This window comes from Typopeltis vanoorti, chromosome 13, assembly GCF_054136105.1.
Source record: "Typopeltis vanoorti isolate ZY-2024b chromosome 13, IOZ_Tvanoo_1.0, whole genome shotgun sequence".
Classification (NCBI taxonomy): domain Eukaryota; kingdom Metazoa; phylum Arthropoda; class Arachnida; order Uropygi; family Thelyphonidae; genus Typopeltis; species Typopeltis vanoorti.
Genome location: NC_143561.1, coordinates 90323176 through 90343214, shown reverse-complemented (window position 1 = coordinate 90343214; position 20039 = coordinate 90323176). Strand labels below are relative to the sequence as shown.

General features: G+C 34.9%; 1 protein-coding gene across 3 annotated transcripts in view; it reads right to left on the bottom strand.

Annotated features, from left to right (window-relative positions):
* LOC150100355 (uncharacterized) overlaps window positions 1–20039 on the bottom strand; it is a 358520-nt gene that overhangs the window by 150420 nt on the left and 188061 nt on the right. For all 3 annotated transcript variants that reach the window (XR_016549227.1, XM_090402349.1, XM_090402350.1), the window contains exons 12-13: window positions 18830–19020; window positions 8083–8284 (exon numbers count right to left, since the gene is read on the bottom strand). Coding sequence is in view for 2 of the 3 variants with exons in the window: in XM_090402349.1 (XP_090258475.1) it covers window positions 8083–8284; window positions 18830–19020 (393 nt within the window). In the remaining variant the exon portion in view is untranslated. The remainder of the gene's footprint in view (window positions 1–8082; window positions 8285–18829; window positions 19021–20039) is intronic.

Genomic DNA, 20039 nt, shown 5'->3' with positions numbered 1-20039 from the left:
GTTTATAAGAATCTACCAGGATATTGAGCAAACAATAATAGGCCAACAAATTTGGGATTTCATCATCAAATTCCTGACATGTACCCTCAAGAGGTGTACAGGATATGATAGTACTACATGAAAAATTTACATCATTATTAACTTCCTATCTACAATTTTCCTCAAAATCAGTCTGTTACTTGTCAAGACTCCAAACATTATCAGATCTTATATTTCTATCATCTAAGGCACTTTGTACTGTATCAATCCTCCTATATCTTGGTCTTCCTCTGGGTCGTTTTCCTGCCAACCTAGCAGAGAACACTTGTTTTGCTAATCTTTCCTCTCTCATTCTATTTAAGTGACCATACCACCTGAGATTAGCTCTGTTAACGCATTCCTGAATACTGACAATGCCAAGTTCTTTCCTAATATTCTCGTTTTTAATGTGATATTGCCGTTGATGCCATCTGTTCATGGCCCTAATCTTTCTCTGGACTCTCATATCTGCGGTGTCTAGTCTTTGGTCAAGTGTTTTACTTCTGACCCAGCTCTGAGATCCATAAGTTAAAACTGGTTTCAACACTGTCTTGTATACAGCTAATTTAGTGATCCAACTAGTTTCTCTCTTATTCCATATAAATTTATTCAATTGACTTCCTACCATACCAGCTTTGTTTATTCTGTTGTCTGTTTCCATATTTAATATTCCATATCTTCAGTAAAAATCATGCCTAAGTATCTGAAATGTTTTATGTTACACAGATTCCACGTTCACAACACATTTGACATTTTCAACGATTCTACCTATTTTCATTGTCTTTGTCTTTTTAATGCTGACCTTCATACCATATCTATTACAACAGTTATTCAATTTAGTCAGGGAATCTTGCAAACTTGTGATAATGAATAAGAGGGGATAATGTACATCCTTGTCTCACACCAGATTTAACATTAGACCATCTTCCCGTACTTCCTTCAATTATAACTGCAGACTTACAACTCAAATAAAGACTAAGTATCACTTGATATAATGCCCCATTGAACACCATATAACTGTAGCATATTGAATAGCTTCTCTCTTGGCATCTTGTCATATGCCTTTTCAAGATCGACAAAACTTAAACACAGATCTTTGTTATATTCCCATGCTTTCTCAACTATTTGTCGTAAAGTGAAGATCTGATCCTGACAGCCTCTATTTGGCCTGAATCCAGCTTGTTATTCACGAAGCTTTACTTCCCAACCGTTTCTCAAGTATACTTGCATAGATCTTGCCAGGAACACTCAGTAGTGAAATACCTCTGTAATTCTCACATTGAGTTTTATTTCCCTTTCTATATATGGGTACTATTAGAGCTCTACTCCAATCATCAGAAATTAGTCCCTCTGTCCAGGCTTTCTGCAATATGCAGTGCAGCCACTGTAAGACTTTTATACCACCATACTTCAGCATTTCTGGTCAAATATCATCTACTTCTGTTGCCTTTCCACATTTCAAGCCTTTGATGGCTTTTTCTACTTCAAGTATGGATATGTATGCATGGTCAGTGTTTTTTACCACTGTGCTGTCATCACTGCTTGTTTCATTTAGCAGTTTCAAAGTAATTACTCCATACTTCAAGGATATCTTTTTCTCCCATTTTCATGTCACCTTTATCATCTCTAACTCCTTTTACAGCACTCTTTCCTCCATTCCTAAGCTTCTTCAACAACCTCCAGAGTATTTTGCCACCTTCTTGATATTTATTTTCTATATTCTTGTCAAAGTCCTGCCATGACTTTTGTTTAGCTAGTTTTACACAGTGTTTAGCATTCTTGCATTTGTTTCTGTATTCTCTAAGAGCACGAGCTGACTTATTTGACAGGAACTTTTGATATGCTTTCTTCTTTTCCTTCACTGCCTCTTTAACTTCCTGTGTCCAAGGAGTTCTGATTTTTTTATCCTTGCAGACAACCTCACCACATGCCTCTCTGGCAGAATCAATGAATGTTTTTTTCAGAGTTTGCCACTGAATCTCCAAGGTTTGATTCCTGTTCTCAAACTCTTTCATTTTTTCTTCAATAATCTTTGTGTATTTTAGTCTACAGTTCACATCTGAGAGCAGCTCAACTTTTATTCGCTTTAAAACTTTCTTACATGTTATTCTTTTCAATATGAAATTCAATTTTATCCTGCTCAAGACTAAATAGTGATCACTTCCAATTTCAAATCCTCTGTACACTCTGGTGTCTTGCACCATGGAGAAAACATCACTATCAACAATAACATAGTCAATGAGACTTTTCTTATTCCTTGCCTCTTCTCTACACGTGCATTTGTGCACATTTTTATGTTGGAACATGGTGTTAGTAATAACCAGTCCATGTCCTGAGCAGAAATCCAACAGATATTTGCCATTATTATTAGCTTTGCTCTTTTCTCCAAATTTTCCGAAAATATTTTTGTATGTCTCACAATCATTTCCTACTCTGCTATTTAGATCCCCAACAAGAACCAACTTTTCCTTTTTCATTGTGTCAGTTGCTTTTTCTAAAGCCTCAAAAAATACCTCCACTTCTACCTTAGTAGAAACCTTCTGTGGGACCACAGGCACAAATAAGTCTCATTGTCCAGTTCCCCATTCTCATATTTGCCCACATTACTCTACTTGAGACTGACTGTCATTCAAGAAGATTAGCCTCGTATTTTGTGTTGAATACTATGGCTACTCCTTCTTTTCCTTGTGTCATTTCCTGAATATAACATTTTGTATTTATTGCTCAGAAAGATCTCACCAGTTTTTGTCTTTTTTGTTTCAGTCACCCCTATTATGTCGATCTGGTACTTATCTAATTCCTCAGCTAGCTCCATTTCTTTGCCATTCAGGCTTCTTATGTTGATAGTACCGCTCTTTAACTCTGGTGATGTTGAATTGGGGTTTGTTTTCAGATTTGTTCCAGTAGCTGACTTTTCACTGTTCGCCTTGGTTCCCCTGGCGAAAACAACGGGGGCCTTGTTTAACCGGGCAACGCCCCAGCCAGAATGAAATTTTGTCATTCGTACCATCGTTTTTTATTTTGGTTTAACCAATAAGAATACAATTTGGTCGGGTAAATCCCAAATTGCCAGCCCAACCTCGTTCATTCAGTATCCAAGTTGATACCCAACAGGGTGCACCATGAGAAGGTGAGGATTGGACATTAGGCCAGAAGCCCTGGTCGGTTCTCCGCATTCCTTTAAAGGCTATGTGGAGGTCTCCTCTCAGTTATACAGCTTTGACCCTTAAGCACCCCCCTCTTAGATTTGGAATTAAATGTCTCAAGAAAGTATTGTCTGAATGTGTTGAAGGGCAATAAAAGATAAATTAGAACTATTGGGAGGATGGGGGGAGAATGCAGATGTGTGTGTGTGTGCACAGGCAAGAATGAGGTGAGTGAGTGCATGATCAAAAAATGCAGAAGCTAGTCTCTCTCAAGTGACAAAATTGAATGGAATAGTCAGTACAAAGTGTAGAGATAGTTGTGGACCTAAGGAGATAATATAAATTTATGTATGGTAATGAAGTAAAGAAAGGGAAAAAAAAAAACATCAGGAATAAAAGAGAGCAGTTTTATTTTTATTTCTGGTGTTATCTGGTCCCTACCAAACGTTATAGGCATAATAGCAGATACTGTATAGTTACAGGGGTAGAATGAGAGAACCATTGTAATTTCAAGAAGACTCTAGAGGGATAGGAGGGGATACTGCCGATTATAATACAAGAATTGCAATGCAGCTATTTAAAAAAAAGGGGAAAAAAAGAGGAGCAGAGCGGTGTGAGACAGAGCCAAAAGGACAAAATATGAAAAGAAAAGAAACTGACTTTGTGTGCTAAAGACAACATACAAGAATTCTATCGATATGCTGCAAGTAAAAGAAAGAATGAATATAAAAGAATAACTCTTCTAAATCCAGGTGGCGTGAGGATTACAGATGCAGAAGAGATTGTTCAGTTAATGAGTGCCCATTTCATTAAAAGCTATCAACTTAGTGAACGCAGAGCTCACTGCATTCAAATTGAGCTCACTGTTACCTCTTCACTAGATAAAGAAACACAGGTGTGTGAGGCCAAGGTATTAGAGCTGTTGCACAAACTGAATAAGAATTCAGCAATAGGGACTGATGGAATATCAGCACGTGTGCTAAAAGAGTGTTCAGCTGAACTGGCCATCCAGGATGTTTAATATGAGTATCAGAATAGGGAAGATTCTGCAGGAACGTATGGTAATTCCATTGTACAAGAGTGGTGCAAAGACCGATGTATCCAACTATTGACCAATTTAGTATCTCAGGAGTGGTGGTGAAGATTTTGAATGAATTGGTATTATTAGAGCCAGAAGAGCCAGAATTCAGAAATAGGTTGACAGTGAATCTCTACCTTGCAATGAACAACAGGGGTTTACTAAGGGAAGGTCGTGTTTTAGCAACTTGCTCACATTCTGTAACAATGTTACCATTGAACTAGACAAGGGGGAATGGATACACCATGATGCTTTTGGATTTTGCTAAGGCTTTTGACAGAATACAGCACGGCAGACTGCTGCATAAATTGGAGAAAATAGGTTTGGGTTATACAATTTCAGCATGGATAAGAGGATGGCTGACTGACAGATATCAAAAAAGTGGTATATATACGAGGATCTGAGTCTGCAAGGTTTAAGGTAACAAGTGGTGTACCACAAGGATCAGTGCTTGGTTCACTGTTATTCAATCTGTACATTCTTTTGTTTTGATTTTGATTGATATTGGGAAGGATTTAGCACGCGACATACAGCTATTTGCTGATGATGCAAAGATAGGTAGGGTAATCAGGAATGCTGCTGATATGCAGTCTTTGCAGAATGATTTGAATAGGTTGGAATTGCAGGCATGGGAAAATGGGTGTCAGTTCAATGTCAGTAAATGTAAAGTCATTCACTTGGCATTATTAGATATCCAATGTCATATTATATTGGTAGGATTAGGCTAGAAGAAACTGATGAGGCTAGGGATCTTGGAGTGTTAATAGATAGGAAGTTGAAGTTTAGGGGCCATGTGACAAAGATTGCAAATACAACTCAAAAGATAATTGCAATGCTGAAACGAATGTTCACATGTAGAGATAAGGATGTTATTTTGCCTCTATAAAAGGCCTTGATAAGACCTCACTTGGACTATTGTGTGCAAATCTGGTCTGGTCTCCTGGTTTCCATTGTGATTCAGATATATTGGAGAAAGTACAAAGGAGAGTGTTAAAAATAATATCAGGATTGTGGAATACTAATTATAAAGACAGATTGAGAATTTGTAGACATTGAAGACACTCGTAAACAGGAGAAAGAGGGGTGATATGATTGAGACTTACAAACTTCTGAAAGGGTCATACAGGATTTCAATTTATGGAGAGTGGGGAAAAAACAAGAGGGCATCCTTGGAGACTGAAAATGAAGGCCGCCAAGAAGGATGTGAGAGCTAGATTTTTCTCTCAAAGGGTGGTGCGTGATTGGAATGGATTGCCATTGGATGTTGTGAGTGCAAGCAGTGTGAATGAATTCAAGAAATGTATGATAGCTGGTGTGTAGTATGTGGCCACCCTCGATGAGTCTCTGAATCCCTGGAGGTCTCTCTTAATAATAATATACCTGGTTGTAGCTTGATAGTGGGCTGCCAAGTTGCACAGAAATAAAACGCTTAACAAAAACCTGTAATCAGATATGAGAATTCTGAGATTTGGGAAGTATGGTACATCAGTGGCAAAATCATTAAAAATGAAAATATTACAAATGATTTTTCTTCTTTCATTGACTTTCTTAAGGTACATTTCAGGAATCTGATATTTTTCCTTTTAGATGAGCTTTACTCTCACATCCAAGAATCTGTGAGCTCTAAGGTGGTATGGTCCCTTAAAAATGGTGACAGAAGCACTGGTTATTAAAAGAGGTATTTGATACTGAAATGGCATCAAATACCTCTCTTGTACCCATAAAATGTGAGCCAGATGTGATAGTACAACAGAATGTCTCATTATTACTGGTTTCCTATCAACAGTTTTCTTCCAAATAGGACTGACAAATAAGTGACCAATATGGAAACCAGGAATAATGAGACATTGTGTTGGACTATCATCTGGCTCGCACTTTATGGGTACATTATTTAAGATTAAGGTCCCAGGAGATGGAGGGTAAGAGTGTTTCATTGATAAGGATATGGGAAACTGTACCTGTAAGAAGTCAGTATTCATAATGATGCATAAGAAAGGAGATTTGAAGAATTGAAAGAACTGCAGAACTATTAGTTTACTTTTCTTATGAAAAAAAAATGCTATTAAATATTATTCTAAATATGACCAGTGCCAAAGTTCAGGCTGAAATGGCTGAGGAAGACAGGTTTCAAGAAAAGCAAGAATAAAGACAAAACAGTTTGAGGGGAGGGGGGGGAGGGCCCTTGGCTTAACTGGATGCCCCAGCAGATATGAAATTTCATCATGTTGTTCTATCATGTTTGTTTCTAGTTTAACCCAAACACAGAATGCAATTTTAGTGGCTATCTTCATTCATTCATTCAGTATCCAGTGGATACTTAAAGGATGTACTACGTGAAGGTGAGAATTGAACACGAGGTCAAAAGCCCTGGTTGATTCTGTACCCAATCTCATTTTGATCCTTAAGTGATCCTATTTAGTTAAATTTGTATTGTTTATTATAATTAAATTCAGCATCATAGCAACTCCACAGAATAAAAGATTTGCCAAAAGAGGTCCCATATTAGTCATCCTTGCCTAAATACCTATCAGAGTTCTCTCTCTCTCTCTCGCTTTGAATATTTAAACACATCTAATGAAAACCTATTCCACAAAATGTGTTGTTTTTTGGTATAGTCTTTCTGTGGGAGGTTTTTTTGACTCACTGTGTCATTATAATTGTGTATTTTTCCCATGGTGACTTAAGTGAGTTATGGCATGCAGGGGTAGCACAAATGGATGTTTCTACAGTAAATGCCCAGTCTCTTGACCATGGTGCCATGTTAACAGTTCTCACCACTGCATTCCAATTTCTTTATCAGGAAGGAGAAATAAATGCAGGATTATGCATCAGCAGGTTGGGAACTCTCTCTTGATACATTACAATCAATTTCTATTCAATGATATCTAGCATTTTGCTGGCCTGGTTGGCCAAGTGAATAGCTCGCATCCTATTAGCTGCTCTCCAACCAATAGGATGCGAGTTCGGATCCCACCTCGGGCATGGATGTTCATAAAAGCCTGCTTTGTACAGCTCCAAGTTTATAAGGGCTTGTCTTAAAACAGGCCTGTGAAACTGTTTTATATAAGACTATAGCTCCAGAGGAGATTTTGAGTGTCCACGATCTTGAAAGGTAGTCTTATACTCCATGTAAGAAGAAAGAGGAGAACAGAAGATGGTTACCTGCTCTGGAGATATAATAGAATCATAACAATTATCGAGGTAGCAGTATTTTACCAGTAAATTTAAATTCATCCATCATCTAGAGATCCAAATGATATTTCCTTCATTTAAGTAATGTATGCTTTTGATGGTGAATTATATTATAATCAGTTATTAATTTTAATTTTTTTTTACACATGAATTTTTATGATCTACAATTAGGCATAGTCTGTGTGTAATCATAGGTCCAACCATTCACATACTGAATTATTGATTACCCAATAACCTTAGTATCCATGGGAGCCAGATAAGCCACAGTTTACTGCATTAAGAAAAATGATAAAATCAACATGTCTTTTTGAAATTACATGACTAAAAAGAGGCAGTTATGAGCCAGTTATTTAAAGACCATTAAATAACTGGCTCATACTAAAACCCAGTCTCGGCAGGAAGTCATGCTTATAATGAATTAGCAGCCAGTAGCCTATGATTAAAGGCTATTCACTTAACCAGATACCGTGACAATTATCGTCTATACTCAATTGTTATGAATTTTACTAGAAGTATGACATTGTGGTATAAAATGTTTGCAAATATGATTATCTTGTGTATCAATAATGAAACAATGGGTAACAAAAAAAAAAGCATAAAAAAATAAAACCACATTTTCAGATATAGTATAGCACTATAATGACATACTTGTTGTTGTTTTTGCTTCAAGCTCGTCTCTTGACATTTAAATTTTTCTTTTAATGATACTATTGTTTCTTGCAATAACTTTTGCTCTCTATGAAGTGAAACATTCTGCTGTTGTTCCTCATGAAGTATATGCTTTGTTTTTTCCAACTTGTGTCCTTTTTCAGTGCAAATTGACTGGTACCTCTGTATTTGTTCTTTACACCTAAAATCATAATATATAATTATTCCCTGTAATCTTAACTCCAGAAAAATAAATTAATTTTTCAAAGCATATTAATAACTATTAGAAAGATTTAAAACTAGTGATACGCTCTTCCTGTGAGGGGAAAATTTAATTCAGGGATTTTGGGATACAAATATATTCAATCCCAAAAACTAAATCTCAAAAAAGTAAAGCAGTATAAAAAGTTAAAATGAGTTTACATGAATTTTTTTTTTAATTCATTTCTAAACCATAATTTTTTCTTTAGAGAGCAAGTCAAAATGCAAAAATGCAAGCATCATCTTTTTTTTTAATGGCAAAACAATCAAGTAAAGATGTGATGATAACTATACAACAACCATAAATAAAAATTATTATTTTAAATGTATTTAGCCTGTTTTTGCATTTTTTATTGGTTAAACGTCTGTGACTGCAACATCCCAGTTTTTTAAAAAACTGGGATGTTGCAGTCACAGGAAAATAAAACAATATAGGAAAATAAAACAATGCTTAAAATATTGGAAACGATAGCCATAAAATGTGAAAAAAAAAAAAAACAATAAACGTCCACTGGCCCTACGTAATTTCTGAGAGTTGGAAGCTCCATAACATAAAAATTAGGTCACGACTCCAACCAATAGAATACAACACAGATACACCAAAGACAGAAACACCAAATCGGCATGACATAGCCTCCACTTCCCCAACGAGTTCCAAAGAAGATGCACTGTCGAAACGGCTCACACCCCGTTCTCCCATCCCAATCTTATCCCATAATATCCTTCTCCTCCCCCAAAAATTTCTATTTTCACTCTCATCCCAAAGTATTCTCTGCCCACCTTTAATAATTTAAAAAGATAAAAAAAAAAAACTGGTTTTTTTCAAAATAATGTTTAAAAAAGTTCACATACCTCTTGCCTCACTAATATTACTCCCACATTTCTCAAACCCCACTTTTTCCACCACCCCTTCCATTCAGTCATACTCCCTTCCCTCAACAGCAAATGAATGTATATCGCCATATGGCAGGATGCCACTGAAAAAGAAGACAGTCAGCAACATCCTACAAAGGTGTGTCCAGTTTTTTTCATCCTATATATTCTTCATGTATCTGTCCATATAAAACATCAGTAATGCCCTAAAATTTGAGTAAAAAGCCATTGACATTATAAAAAAAAAGGGGTACTCCTAAACAAAAATAGGCTAAATAGCCATAAAAATAATATTTACTTAGAGGAGTAACATGGGAATTTTCCAGAAATAATACCTATATAAATAAAAACATTCATTAAGTTATAAGATGCTCATGTTATTATAACATTTATAGTAAAGATAAAAGCAAGGTAATTGCAGTAATAATTGGTGATAAAGTGCCAATCATGTCATATGTATAGGTTTATATCTCTGTAAAGCATATTATTAAAAGCTATGAAATTTGTTCATTTCCATTAATCTTCTTCGAAATACTGATGCTCTCAGAATCTTCTTTTAAGAAAAAGTAGCTGGATGAATTTAATCAAATTATACCATAATATATTTAAATATATATGTTTATAGAAAGAAGAAAATGCCTTAAATGATTAGTCAGCAATTTTGTTTTCTTGTCTGAATGTTGGCTTTTGCAGTGAAGATAAATTATATTCTCAGGCCAGTTTGTCTTCTAGGATATAGTAGTAGTCAAAGGACTCCAGTCCAAACAAAGCATCGACAGTGTGCCTCTTGCAAGATACTATACCAACTTTATCCATGCATGACCTGGCTGAGTAAGAAGCAGCAGGATTATTTGCCAGCTGATCAGGAAGCCTCCCAGAGTTATCAGGTTTGGTTCTATGTACTATCTTGCAGCCTACCTGCAGAAACAGCTTTGCTATTGTACCTTTTCAAAGGAAAGCAGCAAGTTTTCTGCTTTCCTTTGAAAAAGAGTTTTGGATATGCTGATAATTTGCTTTTGAGTATTTTGTGGCTTAGCATAAACAGATTTTATTCATTTATTTTTAATATCATTCTGACAAATGAAAAGCCAAAATGCCTATAACAAATAAATGTCATGTGTCGGAGTCATGAGTTAGTAATCTTATGATATTCTCCTTAAAGAGCTGGAGGTGTCTTGAAGGAATACTTTGTGCAGAAGCCTGCTCACAGAACTGAAGTAGATGGAGAGAAAGACAACCTATAGTAGCAGGTTTGATGAGTCAACAGTTCAACTATAGTGCTTTATGCTCAATAGTGCAATAAGCTCCTCATTTCTGCTATAAGTTAAGCATTAATGGATGGTAGTTCTGCACTGAATAGCACCTACAGAAATATCTGTAAAAGAGGCTGAATGGAGAAACTGACCATTTGTGTGAGTGGCTGAAGAGTGAGAGAGAGAGAGAGAGAGGTCAATCAACTGAACCACTCTTCCCTGAAGATCAGAATACCACCTGAAATGTGATAGCAGTATTCCAAAGAGGATTTGAGATTTGTACACAGAGTGAGCAACTGGACAGATGAAAAATAACAACTTGAGCAAAAAAGGATGTCAAGTTTTCCTGAAGTTGAAGTATAACAGAAAACTTGACATCATTTTCAGTTCAAGGGTTACTTTGATATTCATGGCAATGGGATATCAGAATTGACAAAAGAGCATGTTCCACTCTTCTTAGCCCTTTCACTGTTAGGTTCCAGTTTCAGATACTTGACAAGGTTGGGTGTTTTTATTTTTTGAATTTCAAGACTACATGATTAACTAGGTATTAAAAAATATTTATTTCAAATTTTTATACAAAAACTGCCAATGATTTATTAAAAAAGAATATTTAGCTAATAAATAATTTTTGTACATGAAACAATAACTATAATAACCTACATGCAGTGACATTTCTTCAGAAGTTTTGAATAGTATGGTAGATTTTGAAGCATTGTGAAGGACAACTCCTACCTGGCAATCAGGGCATCACATATGCTTTTCTTTGAAAACCTTCTTTCAAAAAAAAATGATCTCGTGCAATGAACGGCACATTTTTTTCTTGGCTCTGCCTGCTCTGCAGTGGGGTGGGGGGTGGGGGGGGTATATATTCTGGAAAGTGCCTTCCTGTCAGTCTGATTGGGTTCCCTCTTTGAGCTGATCTTCCACATTTCTTGTTAGCCCTTGGGGGGGGGTGTAGACTTCAATGATCTTGTCTATGAGATCCAGCCTAAAAGCTATGTGATCAAGTTTATCACCTATCTAGTGTATAGTGCAAAAGCATTGTACACAGAGATTTGTAAAAGGTGTCTGAATATTTTTACATGGTATCTCTGTTTGTTCCAGGTAGCAGGATCATATGAAAGCATTTGGTCTAAATGATCAACTCTTCCAATGGTGTTGATCCAATGTAAAGAAATCTTTCTGGTCTTTCTATTTCAAGGCAATGATCTTCCCATGCTTAAAGACAGAAGTTTCTCCTTTCTTCAATTTGGGGTCTTCAGGAATTTCTTTTCATATCATCTTAGAAGTCCCATAAACATCAGTTTTCTTGGTAACTAAGTAGTTTGCAAGCTCAGGACTGTTGAAATAATTATCTAAGATAATGCAGTATCCCTTATTCGGCAGTGAAGATGCTAAGGTAACAAACATTCATTTTAGAAATTATGGACTTTACAACTGCGTTATAAATAACCTATTTTAATTTCTCGACATTTTGACCTTCATATTAAGGTCATCATCTGGAGAATATACAAATATACAAGGACAAGCTGAGTTACATTTCACACAGTAAGCTAAAGAAACAATGATTTCATCACCGGTTATTCTACTGGCATGATCTCTAATGAAAAAAAAAAAACATCTAAAATTAAAAATTAATTATTTAGAAACTACATCAAAGCTAAATTCTATTTAAGATAACACGAGAGAAACATTCTTTCATATAGATAGTTTTCTTACAGTAACAATGATGTCCTATTTTTAACATGACAATTGTTATATTAGATTTAGGATTCTGGATTATCTAGTTCTGTTTATAGTTAACTCTTAAGGAGTTAAGGTTCCGTGGATAGAATATGTGCCTTCCATATGTTTGGGATTTTTGAATCATTATTATTGTTCAGATCGGGGTGGTTGATAAGAATCTCACAGGCTTCCTTAAATTTGTGTTCATACCATTTTTGGCGTGATGTAAACAACTGGTGCTTTTCCAGTCAATTCTATGTAAAGTGTTCAGGGCATGATCAGAAAAGCCAGCTTCACCATAGTTATTATATTTAATGCGTTGTCTATGTTCCTTTTGTCTGATAGGAATTGTGCGTCCTGTTTCCCCTATATATGGTAGATTACAGGTGCAATAAATACGGTATACTCCAGGGTGGGCCAGCAGAGGAAATGGGTCTTTGGATGAGTTGAATAAGCTTTTTAATTTTGCAGGAGGTTTAAAGGTGGCTTTGAGGTTGTATTTCTGTAGTATTCTGTTTATCTGATATCCCTTTAATGTAAGGAATGGTTATAGTTTTATTGTAGTCTGGTTTATCTTTGTTTTTTTTTTATTGAGGTCTTGTAGAGAATTCTGTTAATAGTGTTTTGGCTGTAACATTTTTTAGAAAAGTATTGCTGATAACTTTAAATTCGTCTTTCAGAGCTTGTTCATTGGAGCAGATCTTCAAAGCCCTGTTTTTTAGAGTATTAATGACACCTAGTTTTTGTGTTGGGTGGTGGAAGGGGTTTATGTGTATATATTGGCCAGAATGTGTTGGTTTCCGGTAAACAGTGAAGGAAAGACTGCCAGAAGGAAGATGTGTGACAAGTTTATCTAGAAATGGAAGTGTGTTCTATTTTTCAAACTCAACTGTGAAATGTATGCACGGAACCTTTCTCCCTAAGAGTTAATTATAAACAGGACTGTAGATAATCCAGAATCCTAAATCTAATAAAACAATTGTCATGTTAAAAATAGGACATCATTGTTACTGTAAGAAAACTATCTATAATGAAAGAATGTTTCTCTCATGTTATCTTAAATAGAATTTAGGTTTGATGTAGTTTTTAAATAATTAATTCATTTTATCCGTATTTTTTTTTTTCACTAGAGGTCATGCCAGTCGAATAACCGGTGATCAAATTATTGTGTCTTTAGCTTACTGTGTGAAATGTAACTCAGCTTGTCCTTGTATATATTCCAGATGATGACCTTAATACGAAGGTCGAAACGTCGGGAAATTAAAACAGTTATTTATAACACGGTTGTAAAGTCCATAATTTCTAAAATGAATGCTTATCACTGTGCAACACTAAAAGAAAGGATTCTGATAATTCATGGATATTCGACTCACAAATGATGCAAGCAATACAGTAAGTTGAAGATTCATGTTTCTGGTTTGATCAATCGACTGGCATTTTTAAAACATTGTAGGGACAGCAATATCATTCCAAATTGCATCAAACTAAAGAGAAACTTTGCCTCAACAAAGGCGCAATGAATATACCACCACATGGAGAAAGTATTATTCAGAGAACAGGTCCAGGTTACTAGAAAAAACTTGGTCATTACTCAAAACCAGGTACAAAATGTAAAATTTAAACTTTCAAGTTACTTGAACCCAGATATTTGGATTATCCTCGAAAAGATTATGGACAACATGGTGAACCATATCCTTCAAACCAAGAAAGAAAATCTCATATCCATATTTCATTGACTAAAAGATCAACAAAACCAACGGACATATTTGAATTTCTCCACAGGGAACATTAACAACCAACCAACCAGAAGCAAGAAACAACAGGAGCCACCAATCGCCTGCAGGTAACAGTAATGTAGTTAACCTATCCAACCATGCCTTAAACAAAGATGAAATCTCGCTACTCAGCAAAGGTTTAAATTTTGCCATAGCACCCAGATCGATGAACAAACTGCATTTTATTTGTAATATTGAAAGAGGCTTAAGATTCATCCCAAGTACCATAGCAGATAAAATATGTTTAGAAACCACCAACATTTTAAATATAAATTATAAGAAAACAATAACAAGTAACTAAACGAAACATGAATTAACAGTGGTGAAATCATTAAAATCAAATCCAAACATTGTAATAACTAGAGCCAAAAAAGAAAGTGCCCCCGTTATTCTAAACCGAACCACATATTTAGAAAAAATGAATCTGCTAGTCTCGGACAATAGTACATACCAACTTGTTAACTATGACCCAACCAATAGAATAAAAAAGAAAACAGAGAAACTACTTAAATCAATTACTACATGGCCCGAAGATACAGTAAAAAAAATTACTTCCGCACTATGCTCATTCCCCGAGAATTTACAGTCTACCAAAGATACACAAACAAAACACACCACTCTGGTCAATAGTCGAAGATATACACAGCCTCCTGAATTATCGCCTGGCCAAGAAATTAGCGGCAGCACTAAAGGAGTTGGTAGGTCATTCCCCCTCCTATATCAGAAACACACAACACTTCATAAACATAATCAAAGACATTACATTAGAATAAGATGATTTATTAGTCAGTTTTGACGTCTCTGCCTCTTTAGAAATGTCCCAATCAATGACACAATCCTTATACAGAACAAATTCCTTCCAGATATCACAGAGCTCTTTGCGCATGTATCAAGTTCTGGTTATTTTGTATGGCAAAACGCTTTCTACCTACAAAAAGAAGGCTTGCCATTATCCCCTCCCCATTGCTAACTTTTATATGGAACATTTTGAGCAACATGCTCTAGATTCCTCTTCTTTAAAACCCAAGGTCTGGCTTAGATACGTTAACGATGTTTTTGCGATCTGGCCACATGGCCGCAGACACTAGACACTTTCCTTAGATACCTAAACAAACAACACAAACGCATACAGTTCACAACTGAGATTGAAAAACAGAACACACTTCTGTTTCTAGATACACTTGTCACACGTCTTTCTTCTGGCAAGTCTTTCCTTCACTGTTTACCAGAAACCAATACATTCTGGCCAATATATACACATAAACTCCTTCCACCACCCAACACAAAAACTAGGTGTCATTAATACTCTAAAAAACAGGGCTTTGAAGATCTGCTCCAATGAACAAGCTCTGAAAGTGTGAAATGTAACTCAGCTTGTCCTTGTATATACTCCAGATGATGACCTTAATATGAAGGTCAAAACGTCAGGAAATTAAAATAGTTATTTATAACATGGTTGTAAAGTCCATAATTTCTAAAATGAATGCTGATCACCATGCAACACTAAAAGAAAGGATCAAGGTAACAACAATTTGTGTACCAAAAGCAGCATTAGGCAGTCAACTAAATACTTGAGTGCCATTACCTGTATAAATTATCAGTTCATATATGTAGCCACTAGATGATTCAAAGTTCAAAGCATTTCAAACTGAAACAAGAGCGCTTCAGCAGCATGTACTGTTTCCAGCCAAGTTGGCTCTTGTATAAAAACGCTTTCATCAATACAAATATCTTGTTCTGGTGTATAAAACTTCTTTTAAAGAGAGTCCAAAAAAGCCTTTTAAGTTTTGGATTGGAGATGAATCAGAATCCTTGTTCTGGTGTATAAAACTTCTTTTGAAGAGAGTCCAAAAAAGCCTTTTAAGTTTTGGATTGGGGATGAATCAGAATCCTTGTCGTTAAAGTGTAAAAATATCATTATCATGGAATACATACATTCAGACATCACTTCTGAAAAAATGTCTCGATCATTCTTTTTTTTTTTTAAGACAATACCATTTTATTTTTGATTTCTGATCTATTCCTTTAAGCACTGATACTAAAAACACCTTCAGTTACTTAATGTCTGCATTTTTTCCAACAGAAACAAGAAAAACTGTTGAGGATTGCAGTAGCAATGAACTGCATAGCTTTGTTATTCTTTTTCCTCAACTAAAATGTTCATTATATCTTATTAAAATGTAATTCAAACAATTTCAATGAGCAATTACTTACAGGAATATCTTGAAAAATACCAGGTGTTTCCATGTTCCCATAAAAGAAAAGTGAGGACGACTTAAACATACCAATCAAGTCAGTATACGGCACTATCTCCTAGCTTGGGACAAACCACAACTGTCTTCATCACTATCCAAACTCTCCAATGAGAGTTTGGATAGTGATGAAGACAGTTTGCAAGAGATTCTGATTCACCATCAGAATCTCTCACAAATAATGTGACACGCATCTTATGCTTCTGCAAAAACTTGATGTTGATGCCATTTTTTTTTTTTTACATCATGTGCTTCCTTCAACATACTTTCATTTCTAACAAAGTACCATAGTCCACCCATATCTGTGGGTTCACTTTCCATGGTTTTGGTTATGGGCAGTCAACCCCTGGTCCGAAAATATTAAATAGAAAATTCAAGAAATAAGCAATTTATAAGTTTTAAATTGTGCGCTCTGAGTAATATGATGAAATCTCATGCCATCCCACCTGGGACATGAATCACCCCTTTGTCCAGTGTATCCACGCTGTTCTGTATATATGCTACCTGCCCTTTAGTCACCTAGTTGCTGTCCAAAAACATTAAATAAAAAATTACAGAAATTAACATTTCATAAACTTTAAATTGCGCACCATTCTGAGTAGTTCTCAGTTATCAGATCAACTGATGCAGTATCACAGTGCTCGTGTTCAAAGTGCGAGTAGTGATGCTAGCAACTTGGATATGACAAAGAGAAGTCGTAAAGTTCTTTTTTAAGTGAAAAGGTGAAAGTTCTTGACTTCATAAAATAATAATAATAATAAAAACGTATGCTGAGGTTGCTAAGATTCCATTCACATTCATATAACTTTTACTGCAGCACTGTCTGACCACAGATGCAAGACCTCTCAAAACTTCTGCACATGGCAGAAGGTGGTGGCAAACCATTTGAATTAATGATGAGTGTTTATTATTTACATCAGTAAATTAACTTTTCTTTTATGAAAATTTAGTTTTTTTAAAGTGGTAATTATTTTGCTTGTACAACAGTCGGAAAATTATGTATAAAGTATGTAATTTCACAAATTCATACAATGCCTTATTCCTCTCTCCCCTTCAACATGAATTGACTCTTCTTGGCAATGTGCCAGCCAAGGTTCTCATATCTGTGGTTGGACAGTATATTCTTGTGGTTGTTCTATTTTATTATTTCAGTTATTATTGTTAATCTCTTACTGTGCCTAATTTATAAATTAAACTTAATCATAGGTATGTATGTATAGAAAAAAACATAGCATATATGGGATTCAGTACTATCAGCAGTTTCAGGTATCTGCAGGGGTGCCTTGGATTGTATCTCCCCTTGCAGATAAGGGAGGACTACTGTAGTAAACAAATCTCTTTTATCAGAGGGAATTATCGCCATCTATGTGCAAGCAAGGAAACTAAATTACAAAGTATCTAACATGGTTATAACGATTATGAAATGAAAAAGTTTATGGAAACATGCTCAGAGCATTAGTAATGATAAAGAAACAATACCAATGAATATGCTCAGCACATTTATAATGATTAAAGGGTTAATCAGGCACATTGTAATGTGGAAAATTCAGGTTACAAATCACCAGTTAGAAAAGAAAAATGTATAGAAAAATGGTCCGAGGATGAAAGAGGCCAAACTAGAAAAAACTCGAAATAAAGTTTTGAACAGACATGATTGAAGGCAACAAATTCAAGAGGTCAAGGCTTGATTTGGGCTGTACAACCATAAAAAGATCTTACTCTCATAAATAAGACAGGAGAATTATAATATGAAAGACACTGTTTAATTAATATTAAAAAATACAAATATAATTATTTACATAATTCATTCAGAAGTATTCCATGAGAAATACACTTTCTCTCACACTCTCACAAATGAGTAACTAATTAATGACAGTAGTTACTTAGGTAAAATTGTTTATTTGTAGAATTGTCAACTATGTTACACAGTGATTTTCAATACATTACAGGAAGATAACCACAACAAAGAGAGAACAATTAAATTGAAAGCGTGTGATATTATATGTGTTTTTGACTACAGGAGAATAATATCGCTTGCATTGATAGATAAATAAATAAATTAAAATTGAAATAAAAAAGTTAATAAAATATTTTTAAATTTAAACAATTAAATACAATTTATGAAATACATGAATGGTGAGTATCAGTTAGAATCGTTTACTAAAATTAAGTTTAAAGCACTTGTTTTTGCTAAGGTTAGGATTGTAAATGTGTGTTTTATAGCTTTCTTTGTACAGTCTTTGCAGAAGAAAATAGCTTTGTGTAGAAATTTGGTATTGTTCTACTGAATTATATATTTTGTAGATAAGGTGTGGCTTGCAAAACTGCATTTATTGAGATCCTTAAGTGAAATATATTCTTGATGTTCTTCAAGACAAATTTGTGCTGAAAGACCAGTCAGTCCATAATAACATAAGCCACAAGAGCAGGGGAAATCTATAAACTCCAAGATAAGAAAGAGGGGGATTTGTCTTTTGGAGAGATAAGGTATTTTGTTTATGAACTGGATGCAAAGAGACATAGGTCAATCTGACAAAGAAGTCTTGCTATTTTTTATGAAGGTTCTAAGAATAAAAATATTTAACATAGAAAACAAGTCACTCACTTTTCATATTCTCTGTCTTTCTCATTTTGGTTTTCTTTCATCTCAATTATTATTTTCTTTGCTTTTTCATATTTAGTCTTCAGAGTGTCTCTCTCATTTCGAAGTGTCAGTTGAGCTGTTTTGTGTTTGTTGGCAGATTCATTTACAGAAGCTTTTAACTGCTCCATCTCTGTCCATATTTTCTTTTGTGCCTAAACATGACAATAATACAATGTTAATATTTTCAATACAAAATATTTCCTGTGTTTAGTGTGATATCTAGATAATGATAGTTAAATAGAATTTTTTTTTGTTTATGTGAAATAGTTTAGTCTTGATTGAAAATATAATCTTTAATATATGATTTCCTGCATAAATGCCAGCATTTTTGAAAAATAAATCAACCCTGATTATTAAGATTATTCTAGATATTCTTCATTAAAATAAATATGTAAGCAAAGAAGAAAAGTGATTCAGCTCTTCAAATTTTCTCTAAAGAGCAGTTCATTCATCAGATAAAAAAGGCTCATGCCTGAGTATCAACATATATACAATTAATGAATCACTACAAGGTCACTTAGGATACTAATAACTTTGACCAAAAACTACTGAAAACAATGATTTTCTTGCCCTAATGATTATGAATTAAGGAATAAATTATTTTCTTAGTGCCCATAGCTGAATTACCTCCACGAAGTTCATTATTATGTTTGAAGAAATCAAAATAACTGGCATTCCTCATCTGTCCCAGCTTAAATCCACCCACCCAAGAACATATTACATCAGGAATGATTTCTATCTTGGTATGAATATCATTTCTGTGATTACAATTGCATGAATAAAAACTGACAGTTATTTTTCCATAAGTTGGTAAAACATTATCGGTGTGATAGATGACAGAGGTCATGCAAGTTTTTCTTGTGTGCGTGCACGTGTGCACATGGTGGTGGGGGGGGGGGATCAAACAGGAATAGAATGAAAATAAATAATTTACTAACTAAATCAAATATTTACATACCTGTCTTCATGGTGATTATGGTTACCACTAATGACAAAATGATACAAATTATATTTGAAAAGAAATTATATCCTTGTTTAATTCTTAACCCAAGCATCAGCAAAAATATCTACACATGAAGTATCTTCACAACTAGCGTACTTGCATAAAGAGGCTGTTGATTTCATATCAGTTGCCTCACAAGCAAACGAAATTTGCAGACGAAGTATCTTC